A 14119-nucleotide genomic window follows, 5' to 3' on the forward strand; every position below is an offset into this window, starting at 1 on the left:
AGAGTATAAACTCATAGGTGTCTGGGACACCAAGTTTTAACTTCAGTCAGGTGCGTTGGGGAAAGTCTGCCACAGCATCTGAGAGACTTGAAAAATTTTTAAATAATAATTTTTATGCAGTCATTTTTATTCCTTATAAAGGAATGTTTTCACATCACCACCATCAGCAACTTCGCAACCCAAATGGCTAAGTACTCTCCACACTCATATCTGTTTCCTTTCCTAAGTCGTTAACCACGTTGTCCAACATTGAGTCATCTTCCCTCTCGCAGACTCTAGGGGATTTTCCTCTTAAATTGCTTTGGGCGGGTGTCTCCAGCATCCTGTAAACACAGAGCTAGACACTGCCGATAAGGGTAGCTAACCCTTACCAGCTCCAATGGGGTCTCTTTCCTTTTAATCTTTTACGATTATGATTTTAAATATTTTTTTGACTCTATCAAAGCATTTGCTGTGGAAAAGTTAACAGACTAAGACTGACTTCCATATGCTGTGGCACCCTGTGTGCTGACCTGGACTCCACCGTCCCCCACTGCTGTGACTGTCACACCATATGTGGTCACACCTCTGTCTCTGTCTCTGTCTCTCTAAAAGCACTCAAAAGATTTTATATTACAAATATTTTCGTAAGATGTTAATTTTTATATTGAGTGATATAATCATTTCATTTATATTATTTTAAAAGAACAGAATGTTTTTTTTTTTACTTTCTTCAACTTTGGTTAGCGTGTAATACTTAGAGAGAGAGAGAGAGAGAGAGAGAGAAAAATGACTCCAGCACAGGTCTCTGTCCTGTCAGTGGAGGAGCCGCAGGCGTCAGTGGATTGTCAGAGTGTGTGTGTGTGCGCGCGAGCATATTGTGATTCACCCTTATTATATGGTCTGTTATTTTATTTGAGAGTGACCCCATAAAATGCCCTTGAGCTGGAATGCAGAGGGAGTGAGGGGTGTGATGCTTGCATGTGGCTTTTTATAATCTGAGGTGCAAACCATCGATGTAAACTTAGGGAGCCGCCTTTGATTTGGTTTGAACCGCCTGACTGAGACAGAGAATATCACTCATATAGTCTGGCAGAAACAGACAAGAGGAAACCCTGAACAGCACAGCTTCTTTATCATCCACAAAGATGGGAAAACTGAACACAGAAATTATTTACAGGACAAGGTCAAATTGATTGGGAACTTTAAAGAGAAGAATGGATCGATTCAGCTGCTGGGAATGTCACTCCAGGATGATGGGATCTACACTTGCATCTTCAACACATTTCCTAGTGGAACAATTGTGACAAACATCAGAGTCACAGTACATGGTAAGACTGCGAATGTTATTCTCTCACTTTGGGTTTCAAGTTCAACCAAAAATGACAAATCTGTCATTTATTAACCCATGTAGTGTAACTGTAACTCTCTTTCTTTCACAAAATACACTATTTACATGCAATTACAATGATTGGGGACTGAAGCTTTCAAGCTTCAAAAACAGGACACAAAAGCATCATTGTCATAGTGATATATTCCAAATCCCGTACAGTTTTAGGAAAACATGAAGGGGGAGTAACATGACGACAGGATTTTCAGTTCTTGGATGAACTACTGACAGTCATTTAAATGATTCATGAAGATATTTCCCCTCACAAACATGGTGTAAATCAACATTTGGAAAGTGAAATTACATTAAAATAGATAATTCTGTGATCCTGTTACACACCCTTCATTTTTTTCATATCTATCTATCTATCTATCTATCTATCTATCTATCTATCTATCTATCTATCTATCTATCTATCTATCTGTCGTTCTGTGTATTATCTTTTCCCTACAATTACTACAAAGTTCCTCATGTAATTCTACCATATGGTTTTACAAGATTTGTAATATCGCAAATGAGTCATATAAATCATTGCTATTATATTTTAATGGTGTTTTTGTGTCCTTTTTTGAAGCTTGGAAGTACAGATATTTTTATTTTTGCAAAGGTCCCTTTAGGGGCTCCGTATGTAAGCTTCAGTCTGCAAAAAAATAAAATAAAGGATTTTCGGTAACACTTTACAATACGGGTGCACTAATATGCATTAATTCATGCTTAACTAATGCACAGATAATCATGTGTTAATGTATGACTCATGAATAACTAAACCATTAATTAATTATTACTGCATCAGCAACTAATAAAGATTCTAAATGATTAATAGATTAAGTAATACATGAATTGTTATTAATTAAATGTGTCATAATGTATTAATTCCTTAATAACTTATTTTATTAACTGAAAGTGTAAATTAATGTGTTAATTACCACAGTTGGTCAAAGCAATGTACTTCAACTTCCAGTTGTCTGCTTTAATTAATCATTATCTAATGATTTGCAAATGTGTCATTATGTTATGACTTTACTTGTTGAGGCACATGACTATTAATTAATTGTTAAGTAATATGCCATTTATGGGTTTACATGGCACCAAAATGGCATATTACTTAACAATTAGTTAATAGTCATGTGCCTCAACAAGTAAAGTCATAACATAATGATACATTTGCAAATCATTAGTTAACTAATGATTAGCGGTTATTATAAAGTGTTACCCAATTTCATTATATTTTATGTTTGTATCATATGACATTCATTGAAAACAGAATGCTTGTTTGGCAATGCTTGCTACAACATTTAAGGCACATTTTTAAAACATTTTATTCTCACATAACTTACAGTAAACATTCTTTATAACATTTTGTTATACAATAAGTTTAATGCCTATTTATAAATATATTTGCCTACTGATGCAAATTTCTATAGCCTATAGGCCTAAATTATCAACAGGATCAAAACTTTCTGAAAAACCTGTTGCACTCAATCTACTTCATGCAACTACAGGGATTTGAACATGGACATCAGGAAGACATGAACTGGAGTGATCTTATATTCCCATGTGCACAGAGAAGCCATCGCTACACTCAGAAACAAACGGTTCATAAGCTGTCACTGGGACGCTATACTTTCAAAAGCCTCTAATATGTACCATTTAGGTACTATGTACACTTTTGGATCCAAAATGTAAACCTTAGAGAGGTACTAATATGCACTCTTCAGCGGTGTGATCGTTTATCAACTGTTTCAATTACTGTCCTTATTATTTTGGAATAAATGTAAAAATACTTTTTTTTTTTTTTACTAACGAGATTTATGTTGGTTTTGATAAATAGAACATTCATTACATAATGTAAAAATACAAAATAGAATTGTATTTGGTTTCTCTTTTTTTGTGTAATGTTTTACCATTTAACCAGGAAAATGTGACATGCATTTGCATTTGATAAAAAAATTTAATAAAATAAAAACTCCTCATTTCAGAGCAGCAGTGTACAGACAAAAGACAGACAAAAGTGTACTTTTGAAGGGGTACTAACACCACAGTAACTGCTATCTTTTGTTAGTTTTGTTATTCATGGACTTTTGAATAAAGTTTGTAGTTTGTTTTCATTTGTCACATGTCTTCCTTTGTTTGTGTTTTTGGTTTCAGCTGTGTGTAATTATTTATGTGTTTGCTATGTAAGTTGAACCTTCACATTCATTACCATGAGATGACCTATGATGATGTCTAATTAATAGTGCTTACTTTAGTAAAATCTACTTTTACTTCAGTAGAACTTTTGAACTCGAGACACTGTGCAGAATGTGCAAAGTAAACCCAGGATGGCACAGCTGGAGATAAAACCCAACAGATCCCAACAGACATCAGTGGATCCTACAAAACATGGAATAAGGGGTCGAGAAAAAGAGAACTGTCAGGTTACATATTTAAGTTTTGTCTATGAATATTGTTGTCTCTGTGTTGATTTACTTCTGTTCCTAAATGCATACATGTATAGACTAGACTAGAATGACTCACCAGTGTTATCCACATAGAGCACACCTGACACACTTCCATACTCGGTTGATGCTGTACAGATGTACACACCATTCAAATCGGAGGATGATTTTGGGATGAAAAGTTTATTGCCTTCAGAATGCGGAGTACTTCCATTCACTCTGTTAATGAAGACACATCAGAGAAACTGACATTATACGAAAGTCTAAGGCCTGCCCAATCGGTCCAGCGACAGTTTCTCCAGGTGAAGGTTTACTGCATGTTACAGTCTTTTCAGCGTAGCAAAGTCATTTAATTCCAATTAAACTTTTATCACGACCTCGAATTTAGGTTAGAATGCCAATTGGTTATTGGTCATTTATATAATAGTTTAGAGACGCATTTGATTATTCTATTTAACTCTTTACTCTTATTATCCTCGTTCATTCGGGTGCCTCGCATCGGCCGTTCATATTATCCGGGCCCACGATCACAAACTCTCCAGTCTGATTGATAACCAGAGGTTATGGCTAAAGCAGTTCAACAACGTCGCAACACGCTTGCTTACCCATGTAGCCCTTCAGTCCCCTATTCGGTTGTTAAGTCGTGACGTAACCACTCTCCGATAATACTCTTTCCGGGTCCAAAGTCCAGGTCCTCTCTACCTACCTACCGCTTTCGCTAGTGTTTTGGTTATTATTGAGTCTTTTTACAATGCCGCAGTGCTGTGTCCCGTGTCCCGAGCTAACTCACTTCAACCTCGTAAATCTTCTTTTTCATTGATGCCTGGACTCTACCCTTAATTATGCCAGCTGAGTGATGAGCTACACTAACCACTCTGTTGGTGTTAAAGGAATTTAAACCCTTTTTGACCGCCAAGGGTGCCTCACTAAGAAGGACGTGATCGTAAATAAATGTACAGGTTCCACCGTTGTTATTTCTGGACGAGAGGAGCGCTTGGACCCAAAACGTCACGCGTGACGTCAGACTTAACAATCGGATAGGACAACTTAGTTAAAGCCCAAAACAATAACCAGAGGTTATGGCTAGTACATTAAGATAATGCCGCTCCAATGCTTGCTATCACCTCAATAGTATTCTTATCTAGCCCCCTATAGTAATGCGACTGCAGGTCAAGAAGTTAGTCAGGAATCTAGAATCCCACCAGATGTGCCTCATGCTCCATCTACACTGGGATCTAGTATGTACTTAAGCCTGGACGCAGATTTGCGGAAACGTAATCTACTAAAGTGAATCATTTCAAAGTCAGAATAAATCCAAATATAACAATTTAATAATGGTCAGGTTAATGTATCATGCCAATTACATAATCAGTTCAAAGATATTAAATACAAAACATCAAATGCTCTGGAATAAAGAGAAAAGATGCAAACCTGACATTAGAAAAATACATAATGCTGAATGTCTGAAGACGTCCAGCATTACTGGCTGATGTCAACTTCAAAATCTCACTGAGCCTCTTGTGGCATTTCTTTAAGTACTCAGACCGAGACAGAAACTTCTTTTCACATGTGCTAACGATGGGAATTTGCATGAATCACTGTTTAGAGTTTACACCTTTTGATGGCAGGATGCCATTTGCATGAAAGACACAACCTCCTCTGAAAGCAAGATATCTCTATACTCTTAAAAACTGTATTACCTCATGTTTGACTTATTTGGGGATGAGACCTTTGTACCAGTCGCACTGAGACATTTCAAATGACACCAGACATGTATAGTGTTGTATGATAATTGTTCACATTAAACCATATAGATTTTTGGGTGAATTCAGGTGATCTCAGCATGAGAGAGAGACTAGATGGGGAGTGTGATTTCGTCTTGGATGGGGATGCCAGTTTCTCAAGAGAGAGTTCAAATATTAATTACCAGAAACGTCCTTTGTCTTCTCATAGAATTGTTTATCAACCAGACTGCCCGTCATTTTCTAATGTCTCAAGACTTACAGTATACATGTGATGATGTAAAATGGTAAAAGGCAATTATCTGAAAACTTGAAAGAGGAAGGGAGGAGATGGATGGATGGCAGGATTTTCTTTGAATCCGAAATTAATGTATGAAATCCATTATATATAAGCGGTGACGTAGTTAATCTGGTTAATTTCTTTTTTTGGCTATAGTAGAAGTTCTGAATGGCCGGTAACTTAAAAAATGTAGTAGCCAAATTGGCCAGTGTCTGAGCACCACATATGGACTAATTTTAAGGAATGGTGGATTCCTAGCTGCTCTTCAATAAATAAATACATAAATAAATAAATACATTAAAATATAAAATAAATGTGGTAAAAATACAATTATACATAAATAAGGAAATAAAAATATAAATACTTTTTTACATTTCTTTGTATATTTATTTATGTTTTTATTTATGTATTTCAGTTTTTTTACATTTCTTTGTATATTTCTTTATTTATTATTACGTCAGCTTTTGTATTCCATACCAGTGTGCATGAATGACATGCGTTTTCGGTCATGTAGTGTGGATGGAGATTTTTTCTGAAACGCAGTGGAAACACCAGTATTGAACGAGGATTGTTTTCAGTTTAAAAACGCTGTGTTAAAACGAAAATGCACTAGTGTGGACAGAGCCTGAATGTGTCTGAAAAGTGTAGAAATCAAAGAACTAAGGACTTCATTACCTGATCCAGATGTAGCTAGTCGGTGTTGGGTTACAATCCACTAAACAGAGATATTCATCAGCCTCTGTTGGATCATCAGGGATTATCTTCACCACTTCTGGAGGATCTAAGAGAATTGAAAATAATAATAATATTGGCTTATCATAAACATTGTTCATGTGGCGTTGAAATTTAGGTATGCTTAGTTACAAGAAGGCAGCCTGACCTTGTACTGACCCAGTTACACTTCTGTCCAAGTATAATCATTAGTTAGGCCAAAAACTGTGATTAATGTTTTTATAGGAGTAAAAAATTCCCCTGCATTCCACCTCCACCAGCAAACAAATGTGATATACAGGAGCCCAGATCTCCTAGTGATGCCCCTGACTGTTATATTAATTTGTATGCTAGCTTATGACTTTTACTGTGTATACAGTGTTACTTACAGTGGACATTTATCACATAGTCGAGTTCAAGCTGCTTTGTCAGTGTGCTGTGTTTTATCACACACTGGATCTTCTTCTGGTTTAAATGTTTAGATGGTGCTCCCAGTATGTTGGTCACAACAGTGACGGTGCCGTCTGAGTGCTGTGTGCTGCTGGTTTCTGTTCTCAGAGAGTCATTCAGAGCTCCTAATCTCCACAACACTTCTGCTGCAGGACGGGCATTCGAGGCGACACATGATGCCAAAGTAACGTCGTAATGATCAGAAACGTGTGTGCTTCCCGTTACTTTCCCCGCAGGAGGAACTACATTTTAAAAGAAAAAGGAAATTAATTGTGAACCATGAGTCATCACTACAAACACTGCCATTTCACATTTACAAGTTTGGCTCTACACACACCTTGTTTGCGAGAGGAAATATACTCATGAAACATACTCATGAATTACATTCAGTAGTTCATTGAAAACTGAAAATCCTTTATTTTATTTTTTTGCAGACTGAAGCTTACATACGGAGCCCCTAAAGGGACCTTTGCAAAAATAAAAATATCCGTACTTCCAAGCTTCAAAAAAGGACACAAAAACACCATTAAATATAATAGCAGTGATTTATATGACTCATTTGCAATATTACAAATCTTGTAAAACCATATGGTAGATTTACATGAGGAACTTTGTAGTAATTGTAGGGAAAAGATAATACACAGGACGACAGATAGATAGATAGATAGATAGATAGATAGATATAGATAGATAGATAGATAGATAGATAGATAGATAGATAGATAGATAGATAGATAGATAGATAGATAGATAGATAGATGTGAAAAACATGAAGGGTGTGTAACAGGATCACAGAATTATCTATTTTAATGTAATTTGACTTTCCAAGTACACCATGTTTGTGAGGGGAAATATCTTCATGAATCATTTAAATGACAATGAACAGTTCATCCAAGAACTGAAAATCCTGTCGTCATGTTACTCCCCCTTCATGTTTTCCTAAAACTGACAATGGTGCTTTTGTGTCCTGTTTTTGAAGCTTGAAAGCTTCAGTCCCCAATCATTGTAATTGCATGTAAATAGTGTATTTTGTGAAAGAAAGAGAGTTACACAGTTACACTACATGGGTTAATAAATGACAGATTTGTCATTTTTGGTTGAACTTGAAACCCAAAGTGAGAGAATAACATTCGCAGTCTTACCATGTACTGTGACTCCGATGTTTGTCACAATTGTTCCACTAGGAAATGTGTTGAAGATGCAAGTGTAGATCCCATCATCCTGGAGTGACATTCCCAGCAGCTGAATCGATCCATTCTTCTCTTTAAAGTTCCCAATAAATTTGACCTTGTCCTGTAAATAATTTCTGTGTTCAGTTTTCCCATCTTTGTGGATGATAAAGAAGCTGTGCTGTTCAGGGTTTCCTCTTGTCTGTTTCTGCCAGACGATATGAGTTAAATTCTCCTCTGTCTCAGTCAGATGACAAAACAAAGTGGTATTCCCTCCTTTCATGACTGTTGTATCATGGGCTATAATCTTAACACCTGCACAATTAACAGAAAAAGAGTGTGTGAACGTATACATATCTGCTGGCATATCTAACATACACAAAAGTATAAATATTTCACTTGCCTGCTATGCCGGAGCATTCGAGATAAGTCAAAAACAGTCCACAGAGTGATAGATTGAAAGTGTTTCTTATCCCGTACATGTTGTCTTTAGCTGTTATAAATCCTTCCTCTCAGTGCTCAGTGAACCAACTGTCCCCGATTGCCTCACATCTGAAAACAAACCAAATCAAAGGCGGTTCCCTAAGTTTACATCGATGGTTTGCATCAAAGATTAGATAAAGGCTGATGGGAGAGCAGAGGGGAGAGAGAGCATGAGGATGCCAACAACTCGCTCACTAAAGAATGTGATGGGTTTGTGTGACGTTGTTCTGGGCGTGTGAAGCTTGTGGCCCAATGGAAATGCAGCGTGGTTTTGGGCTCGGTGCTATTAGCATATTAGTGAGTTTGGTTTTGTTTCTGTTCTTGGTCAGCCCGGTAAACTCTTCCATAACATCAAGACCTCTTGAGTAGTTTCTACCGCGATCACGTAACTTGGTCACAAGCCTCTTCCTCTATTTATATTAATCAGCTCCTGTAAAAGGTCTACCTTTATAGATTGAGGAGGAGTCGGGTAGGAGTATAATGTGCTTGTCTTTGATTACATTATCTCAGGGTCTACGCTGATCACTTCCGTACCCCCTAGCCCTACGGTTCAGATAACATCAAGCCTACTTCTGTTCAATACACCAGAACTGTCTCTCCGCCCTCAGAGGACAGTAATGCCTGCTCATGCACTCTCACAACCCACTATTTTGCGACTGGTTGGCAACCTTGACTGACTTTGTAAAGTCTGTCGGAATATCAAATACAAATCTATCTTTTTCAGACAGTTATCTCATGATACCCCAAAATGATTCTTACTCTCCAGCAATAAACAGACTGGGACAATACTATTCAGAGATTTGAGAGCAGTCCTCATTCTCAATTTATTATTTCTTGCAGAGGCAAATAAATACACTAAATACAAGCTAAATACACCACTCTATGCCAGCTAAGCTGGAAGTTTCATGGGCCAAATACACAATTACATTGGTAACACTTTACAATACGGGTGCACTAATATGCATTAATTCATGCTTAACTAATGCACAGATAATCATGTGTTAATGTATGACTCATGAAGAACTAAACCATTAATTAATGATTACTGCATCAGCAACTAATAAAGATTCTATATGATTAATAGATTAAGTAATATATGAATTGTTATTAATTAAATGTGTCATAATGTATTAATTCCTTAATAACATATTTTATTAACTAATAGTGTAAATTAACGCGTTAATTACCACAATGGTTTGAAGTCATGTACTTCAACTTCAAATTGTCTGCTTTAATTAATCATTAGCTAATGATTTGCAAATGTATCATTATGTTATGACTTTACTTGTTGAGGCACATGACTATTAACTAATAAAGTAATATGCCATTTTAGTTTTGACATCCACACTAAGCTATGGATTTCAATTTCCAACCATGTACAACCAAGATTTACATTTACATTTATGCATTTGGCGGACGCTTTTATCCAAAGCGACTTACATTGCATTATCCTATACATTTATACATAGATATGTGCAATCCCCTGGGATCGAACCCACAACCTTGCGTTATTAACGCAATGCTCTTACCACTGAGCTACAGGAAAGCTAGATTTCACTGAGTCCGATGAACTTCCGCATCCAGTTCCTTGTTGTTCACGCACAGGACTATGTCAGGTTCAGCTTGAGGTCGAGGTACACTGAGAACATGCGGTCGAGCGCTGCTGTTTCATAACACTGTGTCTAGACTGGACAAAGACAACAGAATGTCCAAAATCAGTGATGCTACACTGGATGCGGCGCGACGCTACACGACAAAACCCCGACCGTAAATTAATTTCACGCTCTATTCCTGACGTACTCCGAGCTCTTGTGCTAGTTCTGTCACGAAGGATAAATGGACTTGCGATGGTCTGTCATGTCCAGTGTAGACAGCTCTCGTCCAGATTAAACACAGTGTAACAGCTTCAGGAGTTCAGATTCTGGTGTGCTGATATTTGTGTGCAGCCCAACTCACCCATCCTTCACACACATTCACCGACATTACATTCACTGCATGTGCAAACTGTCAATACCCATAAAAGTCATAACATAATGATACATTTGCAAATCATTAGTTAATGATTAATTAAAGCAGACAACTGGAAGTTGAAGTACATTTCTTTGACCAATTGTGGTAATTAACGCATTAATTTACACTTTTAGTTAATCAAATGTGTTATTAAGAAATTAATACATTATGACACATTTAATTAATAACAATTCATATATTACTATTAACCATATCGAATCTTTATTAGTTGCTGATGCAGTAATCATTAATTAATGGTTTAGTTCTTCATGAGTCATACATTAACACATGATTATCTGTGCATTAGTTAAGCATGAATTAATGCATATTAGTGCACCCGTATTGTAAAGTGTTACCATTACATTTTAAGACATATCCTGTCTTTGTTCACTATGCGCTCTCTCAAGGTCATGGGTTCAGTTCCCAGGGAAAGCTAGAACTGATTAGAATGTAAAGTGTTGTTGTGGTTTCATTCTTTTCCTGGGAAATGACTTCAGAGATCTTTGATGCCAGAAATATTAGACTTTATTAACAAACAAAGCCGAACGCCTCCTCTGCAGAAAAGGCGCTCTCGAGCAGTGTCCAGCTTACGTATATACCTACATCCTTGTCCCAAAGATGGTAATGCATTCTATAGATATTTTGAGAAATAGTTTGTACCATTTGACATTACTGAAATAGAATTCTCTGTTTCATCAGCCTTCCTTTAAGCCCCCAAAAGTCAAACCATGCAGTAAGTCACAGAGGAAATAATAGTGTACAAATATATAGCTAAATTACTTATTTTCTAAATAATAAAATCTTCATCAATGTATACCTTGAAATGCAATGTAAGTCACTTTGGATAAAAGCGTCTGCCAAATGCATAAATATAAATCAATGTTTGGTTTTACATGCATCATTGCTTTTCCTGTTTGCATCAATGGCATTGCCAACACACACATTTTTTTAGTGTACATTTTATAAAATTTCCACCTTTCTAGATATTTAATTCCTAACTGTCTTCATTTTTAGCAGTACACACAACAATGCTCCTGTTCCCCAGAACCCGTTCACCTACACACACAAAAGAAAGGTCAAACTGAAACATATAGGCATAATCAGCACAATATAGCTTGCCCTTTAACATGTACAGATATACCAACTGAATTATATTTATCAAAATGAGAGACTATCACTTGCTCTTTTGTTATTTATCTCATCACATGTCCGTGCAGTCTACAATATATTGGTTAGAATTATTAATTAAAGATCTGCATCATGAGTTCTATAATAAGGATAAGGATTTGAAAACTAATTTGTTTTCTTTAGCTTTTAAATTATGTTGATGGTCTTATTTATTATGTGTTACTTAGTTTTATGTTGTGTTTATCTGACTTGTACAGCATTTTGGTCAGTCCTCAGACTGTTTTTAGATGTGCTTTATAAATAAAAGAACTAGAACTAGAACTAAGGATAGATATCCATTCTCCTGTGGCCAGACATTTTGCAGATGCTGGTCACGAGCTTACTGACATGAGATATTGTGGCATCCAGAGCCTGTCTAGCTCAAGAAGAGGTGGGGAATGTGAAGCTAAGTGGTAGTGATGTAGTACTCGAGTCCGGTCCCTCGAGACCGATTTCTGCTTTCTCGGACTCGTCTCGGACTTGTTCCTTCAAAGACTCGGTCTTGACTCGGACTCGACCCTTCAAAGACTCGGTCTTGACTCGGACTCAGCATAGGCGGTCTTGTCCCCATCACTAGTCCACTAGAATACATACCACTAGAACATTTTTATTTGCTCTGCATGTCCTAACTATGATTAAAAAAGTCAGGGTGGGCTTAACATGTTGATGACAGAGCAGCACTGTTGAAGCAGTTTAGAAAATTATAACAACCTGGAGCTGAACACGCTCAAAACAGTGGAGATGATCGTGGACTTCAGGAGAAACCCCCCTGCACTCCCTTCACTCACCATCATGGACAGCACTGTGACTGCAGTAGAGTCATTCAGGTTCCTGGGCACCACCATCTCTCAGGATCTGAAGTGGGACACTCACATAGACTCTATTGTGAAGAAAGCCCAACAGAGACTGTACTTCCTGCGTCAGCTGAGGAAATTCAACCTGCCACAGGAGCTGCTCGTACAGTTCTACTCAGCTGTCATCCAGTCCATCCTCTGCACTTCCATCACCGTCTGGTTCGGCTCTGCTACCAAAACCGACCTCCGTAGACTACAGCGGATAGTTCGGACTGCCAGTGTTGGGAAAGTTCACTTTCTACATGAACTAGTTCAAAGTTCAGTTCACAAATTTTAAAATGAACTAGTTCAGTTCATAGGTCAAACTTCAAAATTTTGAACTAAAGTTCACAGTTCCAAAAAATGAACTAGTTCAGTTCTTTTTTCCATAAGTTGCTGCGAGCTATTATTTTTCAAAATTATTGCCACAGCCCATATAAAACCACAGACAGAAATTATGTTATCAGTTTTAACACTGAAACTATGCGTCAGATTTCATCTTCATATCCAATTTTAAAATCCTTATCCAACCAGGGTTTACATAGCATTGAGGGTAGGGTTGCCAACTAAACAAATGCGGGACAATCGTGCATGGTTCTTTGCAGGAAAATGAGGGACACTCAAAATATTTGTAGGCTATAGGCTAGGGCTAGGCAAACATAACATAGGCCTATATGTCATTTCAGGTTCGTATGTGTTTAAAAGGTTTTCAGACAACACATTTGTTTTGATTAAAGTCATATTACACACAAACCATAGTTCAAAATAATAGCATTTATCTGAAATAGAAAGCTTTTGTAATTATACACTATTTTTAAAGAAATTAAAGAAATGAATAGCCTACTTTTATTCAGCAAGTACATTTATAAGGTTACGTTTTTTTTTTTTTTTGATAAATTTACTTTTATTCATCAAATAATCAAATTTTTTTTTTTTTACATTAATAATAATCAGAAATGTTTCTTGGGCAGCAAATCACATCAGTATATTATTCCCTCAGGACGATTTCATGCTTTCTTGCGTGGCTGGATGTATGTTGGACTCACAATAATCACGTTGTTTGAATTCGTTAAAACTGATTTGCCGAAATCAAAACCCAGTCGGACAGTGAAAGGGATTTGCCGTTAGCGCGAGTCCGGATCGAAGCGACCAGACAGCGGAGGATTCTGTGCGCAAATCAAACAATGATTTGTCCCAAAATAATCATTAATTCTCAATTTAGAGTTTGTTATTCGTATGGTCTGATGCGCGTGAGTGTGGACTGTGATTGGATGATGACCGGTGTCGTGATCAAGTGCCGTGTTGCTGTTGTATCAGATTCAGTCATACATCAGTGGTTAGATCAGCGCCAATAAACGGGACAACGGAGGTTCCGAACGGGACAAATACATTTCTATAGAAATCTTGCACCCTTTTGAACGAAGTTAAACTGAGAGAGCGTGCCGTTCACAGACACCAGAATGAACG

General features: G+C 37.1%; 1 protein-coding gene and 2 long non-coding RNA genes across 3 annotated transcripts; 2 read left to right on the forward strand and 1 right to left on the reverse strand.

Annotated features, from left to right (window-relative positions):
* The first annotated feature begins 841 nt into the window (after positions 1–841).
* Positions 842–3477, forward strand: LOC309503514. Its single transcript, XR_014207679.1, has 2 exons — positions 842–1310; positions 2794–3477. It is a non-coding gene; the product is annotated as an uncharacterized lncRNA (long non-coding RNA).
* Positions 2671–8848, reverse strand: LOC309503422 (nectin-3). The gene is made up of 6 exons (XM_082176243.1): positions 8563–8848; positions 8133–8474; positions 6930–7232; positions 6505–6610; positions 3887–4026; positions 2671–3742 (listed from the first exon to the last, which is right to left on the reverse strand). Exons 1-6 carry the CDS (start codon positions 8639–8641, stop codon positions 3636–3638), a joined length of 1077 nt encoding a protein of 358 aa, XP_082032369.1. The 5' UTR covers positions 8642–8848; the 3' UTR covers positions 2671–3635.
* Positions 3930–6602, forward strand: LOC309503568. The gene is made up of 2 exons (XR_014207738.1): positions 3930–4068; positions 5814–6602. It is a non-coding gene; the product is annotated as an uncharacterized lncRNA (long non-coding RNA).
* Positions 8849–14119: the final 5271 nt, after the last annotated feature.

The sequence above is a fragment of the Leuciscus leuciscus genome (genome assembly GCF_965113295.1).
Source record: "Leuciscus leuciscus genome assembly, chromosome: 7".
In the NCBI taxonomy this organism is placed as follows: Eukaryota; Metazoa; Chordata; class Actinopteri; order Cypriniformes; family Leuciscidae; genus Leuciscus; species Leuciscus leuciscus.